At 34.5% G+C, this 16,610-nt stretch overlaps 1 protein-coding gene across 1 annotated transcript in view; it reads right to left on the reverse strand.

The window, feature by feature from the left end:
- Positions 1-350: 350 nt before the first annotated feature.
- The window catches only part of LOC123699929 (hemicentin-1-like), a 95,707-nt gene continuing 79,447 nt past the window's right edge, over positions 351-16,610 (reverse strand). The window contains exons 12-17 of the mRNA XM_045646978.1: positions 16,373-16,506; positions 15,852-16,005; positions 9,595-9,730; positions 8,992-9,143; positions 997-1,100; positions 351-456 (exon numbers count right to left, since the gene is read on the reverse strand). Of these exons, the coding sequence (XP_045502934.1) occupies positions 370-456; positions 997-1,100; positions 8,992-9,143; positions 9,595-9,730; positions 15,852-16,005; positions 16,373-16,506 (767 nt within the window). The 3' untranslated portion in view covers positions 351-369. The remainder of the gene's footprint in view (positions 457-996; positions 1,101-8,991; positions 9,144-9,594; positions 9,731-15,851; positions 16,006-16,372; positions 16,507-16,610) is intronic.

Genomic DNA, 16,610 nt, shown 5'->3' on the forward strand with positions numbered 1-16,610 from the left:
TTTTTTGCATTTCTTAAGCTATTGCATAGCTTCTATCGCGGGCCTTGAGAGCGGGGACCGAATCTAGAAATTCCGTAACGAAAAAACCTCACGCTCCCCACTCGGACGGGTGGAGGTGTGGCTTGAAGGCATAGCATGCAATAGCGCAACCGCGGCAGTACCCGAGTGACACACGTATTTTTTTTCTTCTCCAATCCAATCTATACATATATCTTGGTAGGAATAAGGAGGGACCAATCCCATTTCTAAATTTTCCCATACTGCAGCAGTCTTCTGAATACAGGACCCATCTAGTATCTGATATATTATGTGTTTGTATAGTCTATTTCCCATACTGCAGCAGTAAATCATGGCATATAATATACTAGCCTATATGCAGCTCTCTCTGACGTTCGGCAGAGCTGCGGCAATGGCGGCAGCTCGGGCTGTTACACCGCGGTTCACTACTGATATGTTCTGGTGGAGAAAGGTTTGGTTAGTCATTAAAAATATGTGAAGAAAAGGAAAACATTAAACACATTTCTAAGATAATATGAGTTATGGAGTGATTGATTATTAAGTAGGTACTATCTAAAAAATAAATTTACCATCTTGTGAGTTTTGGACAGTGGACACTTCCCGTGAATGATAGAAAAAAAAATTTGAAAGGTGTCAAGGTCAAACACCGGATGGAACGAAGTTACTCAAATAACTTTTCATAAGAAAAACAAAGAAACACGGGCAAGCCGCACGGCTTACAAGTTACAACCATAGCAAAAAGTGTCACCCGTTCGCAACGCACAATAAGAAACTTCGTTCCAAAATCAGATTAATAGTGATTGAAATAATTCCGGATATTCTTTTCGTATTGTTGAATGTAGTTTGTGTAGAAAACTGATAAAATAGCAACTATTGATTTAAAGACATTTGCAATGATTTCAGTATCTTCTAAGTCTCGAAACGTTTAAAACCGTTGCAAATAAAAATCACAAACTACTCAAAAAACGAAATACTCACATAATTATTAGCTACACTATTAAAATCTCGATCGTTGTATATCCGCATCGTGTCGCTCTCCACCACACACGTCTTGTATTCTTCTATTTCTATTCGCTTCTTATCTATGACAATATTCATTTCATTAGAATATCGATTATAAATTAAAACATATTCTAAACAGAAAGTGATAGAGCAATTACTAAATCTAAACATCTTCAAAATTTTAATTTATGTAATATAAAATTGACTCATTCAGAGGTCAAACTATATTTGCATAAAATATTGCAAATTACTATCTAGAGGGTCATAAATTTTAATCATCAAAACGACATTCAGATTTGATCCATTTATTATAATAACTATTAATAACTAGCTTACCGCCTGCGGCTTCGCCCGCTTTTACCTACTTAAACCTAATAAATTATATGTATACTAAAACCTTCCTCTTGAATCACTGTATCTATTAAAAAAATCACATCAAAATCCGTTGCGTAGTTTGAAAGATTTAAGCATACAAAGGGATATAGAATATACATAGGGATAGAGAATTCAAATTCAAATTCAAATTATTTATTTCTTCCTTTTACAATATGTCCATAACTAATTTGTGATTGGAACACTCCTAGTAAGCAAACAAATGCTTGTGTCAGGAGGTTCCGATCTTCCTTAACACTATTAGATACAGAAACAGAAAAAAAAAACCAATAAGAATACAATGCAAAAACAGAAAAGAAAAGAAATAATAAAATCTCTGTGTGTGTGTGTGTGTGTGTGTGTTTGTGTGTATGTGTGTGTGTGTGTGTGTATGTGTGACAGCACGTTTATTTTTTATATTGGAGCAAAGGTTCGGTATCTGAGTAGCTTAAGGGTTTCAACCATTCCATTAATACTTTTTTACAGTTTTTATTGAGCAATTTACCTATATTTAATTTTTTATTTATTTTATTGTACAAGTTTGAAGATTGAGCAGCGAATTGTGAGAGAAAGTGACTTTGTTTTAAACTATGAAGTAGTGATAAAACCATCACGATGATACTTAAGAAATAGTATTAATTTAGGTTACCACAATGCCCATATTATACTGAAAAAGTCCAAAATTTAGAAAATATTTGTTATCAATAGATTGTGTTATCCAAAAAGCTTTTCCAATTCAATTTTCCCCCAGTTCAATACTCTCCACTTTCTAAACGTAAGCGATACGCAAAAAGCAATCAAAACATTAATTGGCTATTATCTAGATGACCGCCACTTTGATTTATTCGTTGAAACGTTAGATTTACAACACTGGGTAAAGTTAAAAAGTTAAACAAATAAATAACACTTTGATAAACACTTTTGATTTATTTATTTATTTATTCAGGGCCACTTACAAAACATACACCAATAAAATAACAGATATACAAGTTACAAATATATATAGCTAAGTGTTGTTTTACTTAAAAGTTGCCACGGCTTGTTAACGGACAAAAATAAAAGAAAAATATACAATTTATTCAAATGACTAAATGACTATTTTGATAATTAACAAAATAAATCTTAGTTAAAAAAAATACATATTTAATTTTAATACAACTGCAGACTACATTAAAAATAAAATTCATTAAAATATAAACATTTAAATTCATAAAAATCAGTAGGGAATATAAAATATAACTTAATCCACATTTAAAAAATTAATATCACAGCAAAATAAATAGGCACATTTAATACAATAAGCAGGTAGGTAATTAATTATAATCTGACTAATATGTACATTAATCCATTAGTCTAAACAATAAAACGTAAATTTCAACTACAATTAAAAACCAATTATTAACAGTTATTAACAGTGTAAATAATGTATAATATGAGAATGTAAATAGAGTAAACCAATAAAAATAAAATCAATAGTAAACACAAGGCAAACACACAAAACTTAACCGAGACCAATGATGTTAATCATGAAACAAATGAAGCAACAACATTATTTTTGAATTTTGGAAGACTGTCTGAGAATATGTCTATGTCTATTGCACGATCTTTTGACAACTTGTTATATTGTTTTAAGAGCCTATTCATTGTGGCATTCTGACCCAGGTTGGTTTTAGATATTTTGGTCGAAAAAGGGGCGTATTTATCTATACGGGGCATCCTCGAAGGTGCGTTAATATTTATTCTCTCAATAAGAAACGGGCAGTCCAACAAACCATTAACTAATTTGTACAAAAAGCTCATGTCCAATAACTGTCTCCTGTCCGATAAACGATGGAGATTAAAGTGTTTTAATTGATTTTCATACGTCGTTAACAATTTTACTTTATTGCATTGAAACGTTAGGTGCCACAGGAAACGTTTTTGGATTTTCTCTAGACGCTTAATATGTACCTCATAATGCGGTGACCAGACTTGAGAGCAATATTCAAGACCGGGTCGAACTAGAGCCGAAAAAAGTTTGATCTTAGTTTGTGGTTTCCTGAATTCTTTTGTGTTTCTAATTACAAAGCCTAGCATTTGAAAGGCTTTATTTGCAACAGTGTCGATATGGGTGTTAAATTTAATTTTATTGTCAAAAACAACTCCGAGATCTTTAATAGTGGTTACCTCTTCCAATATCTTATTATTTATAGTGTATGTCTGTGTGTTACTGAGTATACTTCGCGAAAAACGTATATACTTGCACTTATCTATGTTCAGAGCTAAACCGTTTGTCAAACACCAGTCCACCAAGCGATTTAAGTCAGCTTGTAAATAAAGAGCATCGTCTTTATTATTTATTTGTTTTGCGAGTTTGAGGTCATCAGCGTATAGAAAACATTTACTGTATTTAAAAAGTGGTACGACATCGTTTATAAAAATATTAAACAGGATTGGTCCCAAAACCGATCCCTGGGGAACGCCTGATAGGTTTGGAAAAGGTTGAGACGAATATCCGGCAACAACCACCCTCGAAATCCGACCGTTTAAGTATGAGGAAAACCAATTCAGCAAGTTTCCTGTGATACCAAAAGAAGAAAGTTTGTGAATTAGAGCCTTGTGGTCCACGGTATCAAAAGCTTTGCTTATATCAGTATATATGGTGTCAACAGGGATATTAGCGTCTACTGAATCCGTCAAAAAAGTCGCAAACGAGGTGAGGTTCGTTGTCGTGGATCGAGCTTTGTGGAAACCAAACTGTTGGTGTGAAATCAATTGTTTTATGTGCCACGTTATTTTTGGTCTTATCAAAATCTCGAACAATTTGCCAAAGACAGGTAGTATAGAAACTGGCCTATAGTCCGTCACAGATGTTGAGTTACCACATTTGGGAATGGGAACAACCCTAGACTCTTTCCATGCACTAGGAAAGATACCAGAAGCTATTGACTTATTGAATATCATTGAGAGGGGTAAGGAAAGGGCGACATGACATTCAATTGCAAATAAAGAAGGTAAACCATCGGACCCGGCTCCTTTATTACGGTCTAACTTTTTTAGGCCAATACGTACGTCACTTTCCGAAAAAGACAATTCAGCTAGAATATTGACTAATGAAGAACATTGTAAATTGGAATCATGATAGTGTAATGAAGTGGTAGAAGGCGATTTATAGACAGATGCGAAAAAGGATGCAAAGAGATTGGAGATGTCAGAACCATTAGAGGCCTGCCTGTCACCTAGATACATTGAAGAAGGATAGGTACTTTTATATTGGCGCTTGTTTTTCATATGTGTCCAAAATAGTTTTGGATTTTTTGATAAGGAATCCTCAATGTGCTTTATATAGTTCTTATAACAAGATTCGATTAATGATGCACAACGCTTTTTCAGTAGCAAAAAAGAAAGCTCATCCAAAGGGTTTCTGTACTTAATAAATCTTTTTCGTATTTTATATTTTTCATTCATTGAGATAATATTAATATGGAGACGATACCGCCTACATCACTTATGTTCCACTCAACATACGTCATGTGGCGTAACTGCACTCAGTCGCTTGCTCGCTCATTGGCGCGAACGTCACGCTCATTTTTTATTTGTTTTAAAGTGAAACGCATCAAATATGCCTACGTGTGTGTTACGATATTGCACAAATAATACAAAGAATACGGAAAAGTGCAAAGGAATAACTTTTCATCAGTAAGAAACTAGATAATAATTTTTAAAACTTAGTTAGAGCAAAATTTTTGGCGGGCGACATTTTGTCATAGATTAAAAATTTAAGATATGACATTGGGCATGAAATAAGTGTTGTTAGTAATATTTGCTGGCGTATATTTTTATAGTATAAAATAATAATTTTACATATTTAGAAAAGCATAGACTGGTTGTTAATTGAAAAAAGGTGAAATCATGAAATATGAAAATCAATTACTCAATCACCAATTTTTTTTTGTTAATTGATTTTAATCAAGTTTTTAATTGATATTGTATAAGCTACTGACTTGAACGTATAATTGAATTATTATTTATTTATCTGAACTAATATTATAAAGAGGAAAACTTTGTTTGTTTGTTTGATTGTAATTAATAGGCTCATAAACTACTGGACCGATTTTGATGAAAGGAGAATGCCCATTTTTGGTACTGGTTTTTCTCATGCATCAAGACAACAATACTATTAAAAAAAATCTCGGCAATTTAGAGGCCTTCTTACCATCGGAAAATATATTTTGAACAGGGAATGTTTTGTAAAATCTAATAAGACATGTAATTGTTTAGATCCGTTATTATAGATTTAGTGTCCATTACCGGTTACCACGGTAACCAAGCGGTAACTTATTACATTTACTATGACAAATAGCTAAATGTATTAATATCGATTATTGTTTTCATTGAATTACAAAAAAAAAATCAATTAACATAAAATCACTCTTTAAGGTATTGTTTATACACTGTAGGTTGTTTTAACAAAGATGGTGAAGTAAAATAATATAAATATGTATATATAAAAAAAATATTATTATGACATAGCTTGGTAGGTAACCAGTTATTTATTATTTGTTTCTTTCTTCGAATATGTAGTGAAAAAATGATTCAAACAACAACAACATGTAAACCGAATAAAAACTCAATTGGCATTTTTTAAGTATATATTTAGGTTTTCTTGAAATCCGTCCCGGAAGATTTCTGGTGCCTACCTACACTAGCCGATGAACAGATAGACTTTGTCTGAAAGCATAAACTCTACGCATAGATTAAATATGTTAATCGAAAAATAACCTTTGGACGATAAAATGTTACCTAAATCACACATAAACCTAACTAAATCGGGGTTATTTAAGTTTTGAGGTTATTTCACATTTTTCTCAATATCTTGAAAACCCCTGTTTTTATCACAAAAAAATCAATTGGTAAAAATCTTTTGAATATCGAAGAACCCTCCAAAACCACTCTGACATTGACGCAACACTGTACTGTGGTCCATACTTTCATGGGCATTCTCCTTTGGCACAGACAATCTTAAGACCCTGAGAAAGAACATAGTCTACTTTTTATTGCGAAATATGTGCCACGGGCGAAGCCGGGGCGGACCGCTAGTTCAGAGATAAGTAATTAATATTTTTTCTATTCAAGGTTTCCATGTCTGGGCCGTGAAGAAAGGGAAAAATTATTTTTTTTCTAAAAAAGGCTCAATTTGTAAGGAATAAAACTTCCCATAGCCCTGACTGAACCTAAAACACGAAAAAAATTAAATTATTCCATATGACGTCACTATTTACATCATCCTATATTATATGCCAGATATTGTTAACCCGCGTAGTAAAGTCAGTTTATACCTAAAATAAATATTAAGTAAGTACAAAGAAAATTTCAAGTCAACGTGCATGTAAGAAGTGGCACCCAATAAAATAGACAGAATGAAACAAAGTGTCGCCTCTACAGCGGTGAGTCAGTGACATCGCATAATCTATGACTGTCTAGCCGTCATTCGCGCGCCCCGCGCCGCCGCGCTTGGCGCACAGATTTTGTTCGTGGTGTCTGCTCCATATTAATATTATCTCAATGTTTTCATTAAGCAATTTTATAAGTTCTCTGCTGTACCAACAGGGATATTTTTTATGTTTGGTTTTACATAAAGGTACATGTTTCACGATGACACTTCTTATTATTTTATAAAAAATATTTACCATATCGTTTACGTTCGTTAGATTTGCGAATTCATTAGTCCAAGATATAGAGTTGAGTTCGCATATAATTTTATCAAAATCTGCTTTGTGGAAGTTATATTTATCACCAGGAGTTTGGGATGGAAGACTTGGACTACTGTAACAAGACAAAACAAACTCCAGGGGCGGATGGTATTGGTCAATATTGCTGCTAAGCACATACTTGCTTTCCTGCATATACTCAACGGTCTCTGTCGATAGAATTAAGTCCAGAATTTTACCTTGGTGATTCAATACTGTATTATATTGTTTTAAATTATTTAAAGCTGCAAAATCGATTAATGTCTGCCCGAGTGGACCAGGTAGAGAACAATGATGAGATGTGATATTTTTATCATTAGGCCATAGTACCGAACTTAGATTAAAATCACCAATTATTAGTGTACTGTCGCGAGATTCTAAAATACGATTAGTGTTGTCAATAAAATGCTCAAGGATATGTTTTTGAACGGGGGGAGGTATATACACAGCACATATGCATAACTTATTTAAACAGTCTCGATTTCTATACAAATCAAGTTCAACCCATAGATCTTCGCAACCGCTCTCAAGCTGAGTTAATCTACGAGACTGGAAGCGCTTAGATATGGCAATCAGAACGCCACCACCTGATTTATTTTTGTGATATAAACTAGTTTCTCGGTCACGTCTATATGCCACATAGCGATCGTCAAATAATTCCGAGTCAAGTATTGTGTGGTTTAGCCAAGTTTCACATAGTACAATAACATCATAATCACAGCATAAAACGTTTCTATACAAATCTAATGTTTTAGTGCGTAAGCCTCTAACGTTTTGAAAGTATACATTTAGGGACGAGAATTTAAACAGAATAAACAGTCATAAACAAATGATTAATTTAAAAAAGAATAAATAACCAGTTACAATACATACAATTACTGATTACACAGACTATCTAGAGTTCCTGCGCTACGAACATGGATATATTCTGACGTATCGGTTTTACGCATATATATGCGGCCGCTGCGCACCCATACGTGTTTATAATTCAATTCCCTGGCTTTGAGGCGAGCTGCAGCATGAAGAGCCTTGTTCTCGGGGGATAAATTTTCGGTGACGTATATAGCCGACTTTTTATTTTCACCAAGACCCAAAAGACTGGAGTTCAATTTATTGTCAGGGTTTTGCTTGTTGTATTTTACGGTGGCTGCTAGAAATGTATCACGAAGACGGGGACTGCTCAGCCGAACCAGAATGGCACGGGGCCTCAAGCTTTTAGGGTCTTTCTTAGCGATTCTACTACAGTAAGATATGTCTGTATCGTTTATGGGGCATGCCACTACTTTGCTTAGTTGTTTTACTACTGTAACCAGGTTTTCGGACTTATGCTCGGGTACACATTGAACTTCTAAATTTGACGATCGCATGAGTTGGTCCAGCTGGATGTATCGCGCGGAGATGGTTGAGAGCTCGCTTTTTAATAATTCATTTTCTTTCTTTATACGTTCGATATCAATTTTGTATGACTTTATTTCGGCATTTAAATTTGTTTTGTATAAAAAATTGGTCTAGTGCCAATAAAGTATTTTATGAAAATTAATGGCAGAAGTTTTGAGGTTCTTAGTAGACATTGATAAGTCTTTTGGAAAAACTTTAAGGATTCTCTATAAGGTAATCAGAAAAACTTAACAATAACATAAGAAACGCACTAGTTGAAAAATTCAACAGTAATACTACTACGATAAATTTAAATGTACCGTCTGCCTACCTTATAAAAAAATGTTAATACATTTGCCTTATATTTTACCGGAACATTCCTTTTACATAAGAAGCTACGAACCTCAACCGGTTCGAAAAATCGAATAATCATAAGAACCTACGTCTGTTTTTGGCAGACCAGAACAATTATAAATTTCTTATTACATCTTACCATAATGTACAGGAATGATATCAGGATCTTCATCTGGATCCAATTTGATCTCGAACTGGCTGCTGTAGTCGATCTTCGGGGATGCTGCGTACGAGTTGATGTGATCTCGCTTCGGGAACGAGTCGATACTGTCCTCTGTGTACAGCGCGTTGCTGGGAGAGACAAATGTGAATTGGTATTTGGTAGAATAAAAGAGGAATATTTAATTGTACTGAAATAGTTGATGGGAGTAAAAATAATGGAAATATTGGAAGAATACACGAAATAAAGATTCGTTGGAATCTAAAAGATTAAAACAAGCAAATGTAGATAATGTGATTATTGAATATGTTATAAGAATGCAGGCTTTACTATTTTACTAAATACTTTCAATTATATAATAACATTTCAACTGATTTGAAGTTAATTCTGCATTATTTGCTTAGCCACTCTTACTGATGCTCATAATTCTATGTCTACAGAACTATGTCTATAGAACATTAACAGTAGCGAAACCTCTTATAAATCGTTCGAAACAGTTTACTCGCACTACTACAGCTGTTTCGAGCGTTTGATGGGGAGTTTCGCTACTGTTGGTGTTGTGTATACTGTGTCACTACTCACTCGTTGGGCGGCTTGTCCCGCGCGCTGCGGCGGCGGTACGCGGCGGCGAGCGCCGCGCACACGGCCGCGCCCAGCAGCGCGCTGCTAGCCACCACACACACCACCACCGGTGAGAGGGACAGCGGGAGAGCTGTGTCTGGGTAAGAGACGTTTCTTTAGCCTGTGTAGCCATGTAGCCTATGTAGCCTATGTAGCCATGTAGCCTATGTAGCCATATAGCCACACACAGTTTCCTACCAATAATGTTATTAATAGCTCATGGCTTTGTCAAATAGAACGCGATATTAGCACACGTCAAAGCACTAAGCGGACGCTGCGCTACGCCACCGAGATGTGCCTTATAGACGATAATGTATCGACAAATAGAACGCCAGCGCTAACAGTGCGTACGCTAGCGCTCTGTTTGACAGTTTGTTAGCGCGTAGTAAATATCGGCGTCATAGCACGGCGGCCGCAACGATTTGACGCGCTAAAAATGCATCCCTTGCGACAAAGATATTAAACGAAAAAACTAGCCTATGGCCCTGTGGCATAAAACGGTAAAAACTTAAGTTTTTCAATCGTAAAAAATATATAAAACAAAAGTGTTTGTGTCAAATAGTAACATTAAACGTGAAATTAACTAGAATTTTTTACTAAAGCAAAACTGTCCATTAGGAAAAAAATTACTTGTTTAATTGGTTTGTAAAACAAATCGCTTTTCCCTACAAACTACAAAGCATTTTTAAACCCAAATAAAGTCGCGCGTACATGCCCCTGGTACAGAAATAAAATTAATATACTTAAGGAAACTCATCGGAACTTTCCCGCTTAACGCAATTAATCCATATTAATAGCATACATAATACATTTAATATCCCCGTATCAGAATTTCATAAATATCAATTAATTTATGTAGATTTAGTCTCGCCCTAAGATGGCCGAGTGGAGGCCGAAAGGTCGGGAAAATTCCTCGACACTTTATATTTCGGGAGAAATTTCTAAATATATTGTTTTATTTTTATCTTTGCTGTTTATTATGTGTAATTTAATATTATGCTAATTTTGGCTTGTAATTTCCGGTGTAAAGTGGATAAATTGGATGAAATGGATGGTGAAACAGTATATTCGTTTTTTTAATATTAGATTAATTTATATTCTTAAAAAAAATGTTTGATTGGTAAATTTTCATATTGCGTACCTATATTTAATTTTCCTGTTTCATTCAGACCTAATTACGTAATACTTAGTGATCTAGGTAAATAAACTTTGTGATTTCTATTCTATTTCATCTATATGCTTTAGCTTTTCATACCCTGCAACACGGTCAATACCAATTCTTTACAAAGCATATTTTAACAGCATACATTAATATTATGAGACCCGAGAACTTAACCAATAAGTCTCTCTCAAGCAAGTTATAGATTGGAATTAGATAGTAACACGGTTGAACCTCTTCAATATTTATCAAAGCCGAAACTCAAGTTATGACGTAAGCATCAAGTGGTTCAACTTAGTTCAACGATTAGCAACTCCTAAGTGCGACCAGCTACCAAACTTGCACCGTAACACAACTTATTCAATTTAAGTTTACTTGCATTGAGATAACTTGTAATATCTTGGATTAATTGCTATCACATAAGTGTAAAGTACTATTGTTGTACTTAAGTTGGAATTTTTCAGTTAGTATACGATAAATTTCTAAAGTTTATTTCTAGATCGATTTTTAGAAGCTATATTGGTTAACTCGTAACGCACATAATTGAAAAATGAAAAAAATGAAAAAATATTTATTTAGACCCACATTATAAGAAGTTTACATAAATGAGACACGACAATCGCCTAAACTAGGTACTAGACCTGTGCTATAGGCGATCGACGCTTTCCACTCCATAAGACACAGTGCCATTATAACGTGAGTAAAAGCGAGTTTGTGTTTGTGTGTGTGAGTGAGTGTGTGTGGGTGAGTGTGTGTGGGTGAGTGTGTGTATTTGAGTGTGAGTGTGTTTGTGTGTGTGTAAGTGTAAGAGTGTGTACGAGGTTGCGTGCATAATATAGTAATAGATAAGTTTCACATACCTAATACATTTGATTTTTAAGAAATTTAAATTAATACAAATTACATTTTTACACATTAAATTATTACACATTACATAATATTATTACACAATTTACATTATTACACATTATTAGTTCATAATTTTAGCAATTCTTCGGTTTCTACGTATGATAAGGTAAGTAACATGCTTGTGGTTTTATTTTTTAGTTTAAAATATGTCATGTTGCGGATATTTAATATTTTATTTACTTTATTATAGAGCAAAGGACCCATATAGGCGGGACAACGCTTAGCTGACACAGTATGAACAAGAGGTAAGTTAAAGATTCTATCATTACGTCTTTTTTCAGTATGATTTGTATCTCGAGCTGCCAGGTTATGAGTGCCTTGAACACAGTCCAATATATAAAGTTTCCTGACAGAGAGGAGGTTACAATCATTGTAAAGTGTTAAGGTAGGGTAGAGCATTGGCTTAGCCATCATTGCTTTGAGAACTGCTCGTTGCGCTCTTTCAATCTTGAGCATGTGCGTTTTTGCCGCTCCGCCCCATACTTGGATGCAATAACTTAGAATCGATTGACCAATGGCAAAATATACTTTTTTTTAAATATCTATATCAGCGATGTCGCGAAGCTTCCTGAATATTACCATTAGTTTGCGAGTGCGTGATGCCAGAGTTTGAATTATTATAGCAGACTATATTCAGTTATTAGAATATATACAGACTAATATTATAAAGCTGAAGAGTTTGTTTGTTTGAATGCGCCTCAGGAACTACTGGTACGATTTACAAAATTCTTTCGGTGTTAGATAGCCCAATTATCGAGGCTTTTATATATCAGTTCGCTAAGACCAACAGGAGCGGAGCCAAGCGGGTAAAACCGCGAAGCGTAGCTAGTTATTGTTAAAGATACGAAATGAAACAATGAAAAGAGAAGAGTCACGAATAAAAAGCATAATTGTAAAAAATAACATTAACGAAATTTTTTAAATCACACACATATTCATTTGGAATATAGTTTCGACAACGTTCATTCAACTAACTACACTCGACCAAAATCATTAAAAACTATCAACCCACAGTTGAAAAAAGCCATAACAAAACTATATCCAAATCAAATTTTAGTTACATCTCCTAACATATATATCGCAGGCAAATTTTTTCCGTCCGCGTAGGCCCCCAGGGACCGCGCTACGCTTTGCGACTAACAATGGAAGAACTTTCGAGGCTTTGCGTCCGAAATTCACACGCTATTGTTTTTATTCAGCTACCCGCTTTAAATTTATTGAAAAAACTGTGGTCTGTAGTTTGGAATGCATGGGGTATTGGGTGTGCCTCTAAATACAAAGAGCCTTCTTCTCTGATAATATTGTTCACAGTTTGATAATCGTAATTTTAGGGTTTTGCTATCGCTATTGAAAAAGAAGTTAATTAGGGACCATTTTAACTGATTTTAAACGTTATTTATTCATTAAATAGTTCAATTTTCATCAAATTAAAGTATATATAACTATGTACTTATGAAAAGTATCATTACAATCAGTTTTTGTCAGTTATTTTCTGGCAAGAAATCTGGTTTCTAAAACCATACTCTTTAAATTTAATCCGCGGCAAAATGGCGCACAAGGGATAAATTCCGCGGACGGCATCAAGCCGGAAATCATGTTGTAATGAGGTTTTATGAATACTCTCAAGTGCTGTTGTTTATATCGTTTATCTGTTCTTTCATCTCAATGTATAAACAACTAGCTCTCAATTGGATAGCTTCTACGAAAACGGAATGAATTTCAATTCGTTCGTAGAATTGGTGATTATGTATGGTAAATGCAAGTCGACATAAATAGATCTGAATCTTGTTTGGATGGACTAATCAGTGAATATACATATTAGATTTTGTGATATTCTTTTTAAAAAGAATAGAGCAAATGATACGATACACACAATTCGAAAATTCTTTATAGGTTATCAATAAATTATTTATTTATTGTCATAATAATACAGGATGACTGGTAATTCGACGTGATCCTTCAAAGGATAATATATAAATACTTGAGGTCATTTGGTAGTTTTTTCATAATTAATTGTTTTTGGTAAAAAGGCAGAAAATTTTCATATCAAAATCCGTCATAGCTCAATAACCATACTTTTTTGACCCCTGGTTAACTGGACTTAATTTGTTGCAAATGAACTCTAGTATAACCCCTTTGAAGGATCACGTCGAATTACCAGTCACCCTGTATAAACCATAATACTAACTAAGATTGTCAGGTTTCTATTTATAATATACATTGAATTTTACCAAACCTGAATTTCCGATACAACTAAATTCACTTAAACATTGCAGAACAATGAATATTTTATTTGATACTAGCTTTCGCCCGCGACTCCGTCCGCGCGGATGTCGGTCTTCGCGTGGATGGTTTATTTCTCCATTTTGAGTAACTCTGACATCTTATAAATATCTATTGGACCCAAATACGGCTAGGCCTATAATAATACGCAACGTGTGTTCGCGGTTCTACAGAACAACGTCTATGGATAAAACTGAAAAATTAAGTTTAATTTTTTTCTACGTATTTTTCCAGGATAAAAAGTATCCTATTTTACGGCCAGGATAATAAGGTATAATTATACCAAGTTTCATCGAAATCCAACCGTTAGTTTTCACGTGATGCCTTCACATACAGACAGACAGACAGACAGACAGACAGACAAAAAATTTTTTAATCACATATTTGGGTTTGGTATCGATCCAGTAACACCCCCCGCTATTTATTTTTTCAATATTTTCAATGTACAGAATTGACCCTTCTACAGATTTATTATAATATGTATAGATGATAAGGATCGATAGTTCAAATGTTTAATAATTAAAATGGGTAAACTAGATGCTTACCTAATAGTGAACAGGAATTTGCGCAAAACGTCTTTATAAACAGGAAATAGCTTTAAACTGTTCTAACATTGCTAGAAATTGATTACAGATTAAACTAATTGTAAAATACATGAATGACTTAATTTCAGTACATTTATTAAATTCAGTACAACACAAGGAAAAGGAACAACTTCGAGATTTTTGTGATAACATTATTATTACTTTGTTAAAAAAAAACTCTGGCGGGGATGATTTCATTGTATACCTAAAGGTTATTAAAAGTTACTGATGTTGAAAATTTGAGTACTTGATATGAATATGAATTCAGTAATTGATATGAATTTAAGCGAACTAAACACTTGCAATAATAATATTATGTCGGAGTAGTTTTACAAATGAAAAAGCTCAGACTGCAGATTCAGGAAAAAGATAGGGTTGTTTTAGGGCTGGTACTTTTAAAAAATTAAATACGGAAAAAGTCGCGATCATTCACTAGACACAGAAAGTGAAGTTAAGAGGAAATTGAGGTATATTTAATCAATAATCACTCGTCGTGTGATCCATGAATGTAACCACACCATTACGTGGTCGCGTTATGAAACCGACGAGCTATTATCGTATGTAATAAATTACGGTTCGGTTATCCGTAATATACGGTGCATTTTGTACAAAAACTTGTGATTATGCGCTGGTGGTTACGGTTAAATTGATCAAAAAGTTGTTTGATATCAAATTGACAAACATTCAAATTTTGTTAGATGAACGCGGTCCAAACGGTGGACGACAAATAAATAAAATTGGGATTTTGATTTGGCCAATATATAATTCACTAGCCAGCATAGTAGATTATTGCTTAAATGGTCACAGGAGATGCTATTTATAGTTCTCCTGTGACCATTTCATTTGTGACTGTCATCAGTGATATAATATCATTGATGTATAACACAATGTATAACATTAATTAAACTATCAGTGAATAGTTTCAGCGCTGGATATGTTTTATTTAGCTAATATCTGCAAGTTAAAACACCGAAAAAAAATGGAAATTTATGTCAAAAACTATCAAATAGTACGTCTTTGATAAGTCCACGGAGGCACATATAAATCGGTCCACCCAGACTTCTGAAGTAATAAAAATCTGTCAAATCGGAACCTCCTTTTTTTCTGGAGTTGATTAACAATTAACATACCTATAACAAAGCTTTCAAATAAAAAATAATCATCAAAATCGGTTCACACAGTTGAAACTTCTAAAGTAACAAATAAAAAAAAATACACTTAAAACCCCATTTTTTGTGAAACTATCTACCCTCATTTTCATAAAGTCGGTAAACCAAACTCACCAGTATATCTATCAGGCGACACCACACTATACAGCGACAGCACTTCCCCGCGCCCCGCGCCGTTCGCCGCGTACACCCGCAGTAAGAGGCCCCCGCTAGTGGACAGGTTGGACACTGTGAATGTTGGCGTGTTTGATGTTATGTTCGCTTGTACCTGGGGGGAAATGTTTGTTATTAAATTGTCGTAGTCGAAAATTTTAAACAGGAAATACGTACCCACCACAGCAAAAATTGTTACGGGCATTTTAATCAAAACCGTATTTTAAATATTGAAAGGTAAATCTCACTGTAAATACAGATATGGTGCCATTTTTTTTCTTTTTGTACTAGACAGCAATTCGAAATTAAACATGAGTCTAGCCCCGTTAACTATGCATTACGTTTTTATATTTTTACTGGACTTAAATGTCCAGCTAAAATGTATCTAATAAAAAAAATCATATAATATAAACCCATAAATTTGACTTGTCAAGTTATAAAGATCCTTCCGAAACCTAATCTACTAATCTAATCCTACTCACAGTGAGCGTGGGCAGGTCCAGCACCTCGAGATGGAAGGTGTGCCGGCGGGTCCCCCCCCCCGCGCCGCAGCGCACCGCCAGCGCCGCAGCGCTCTGGTTCAGCACCGAGCAGTTGTGGAGCGGCCCGGGGACACCTTGGGGGTACAGGTTTCATGTGGAGACTATTATTTAAGTCCAAAAAACGGAAAGTGACTTTTTTAGACTTCACATTTAGACGTGACTTAGCTGCGCGGCAGTT

The sequence above is a fragment of the Colias croceus genome, chromosome 18 (assembly GCF_905220415.1).
Source record: "Colias croceus chromosome 18, ilColCroc2.1".
Taxonomy (NCBI): Eukaryota; Metazoa; Arthropoda; class Insecta; order Lepidoptera; family Pieridae; genus Colias; species Colias croceus.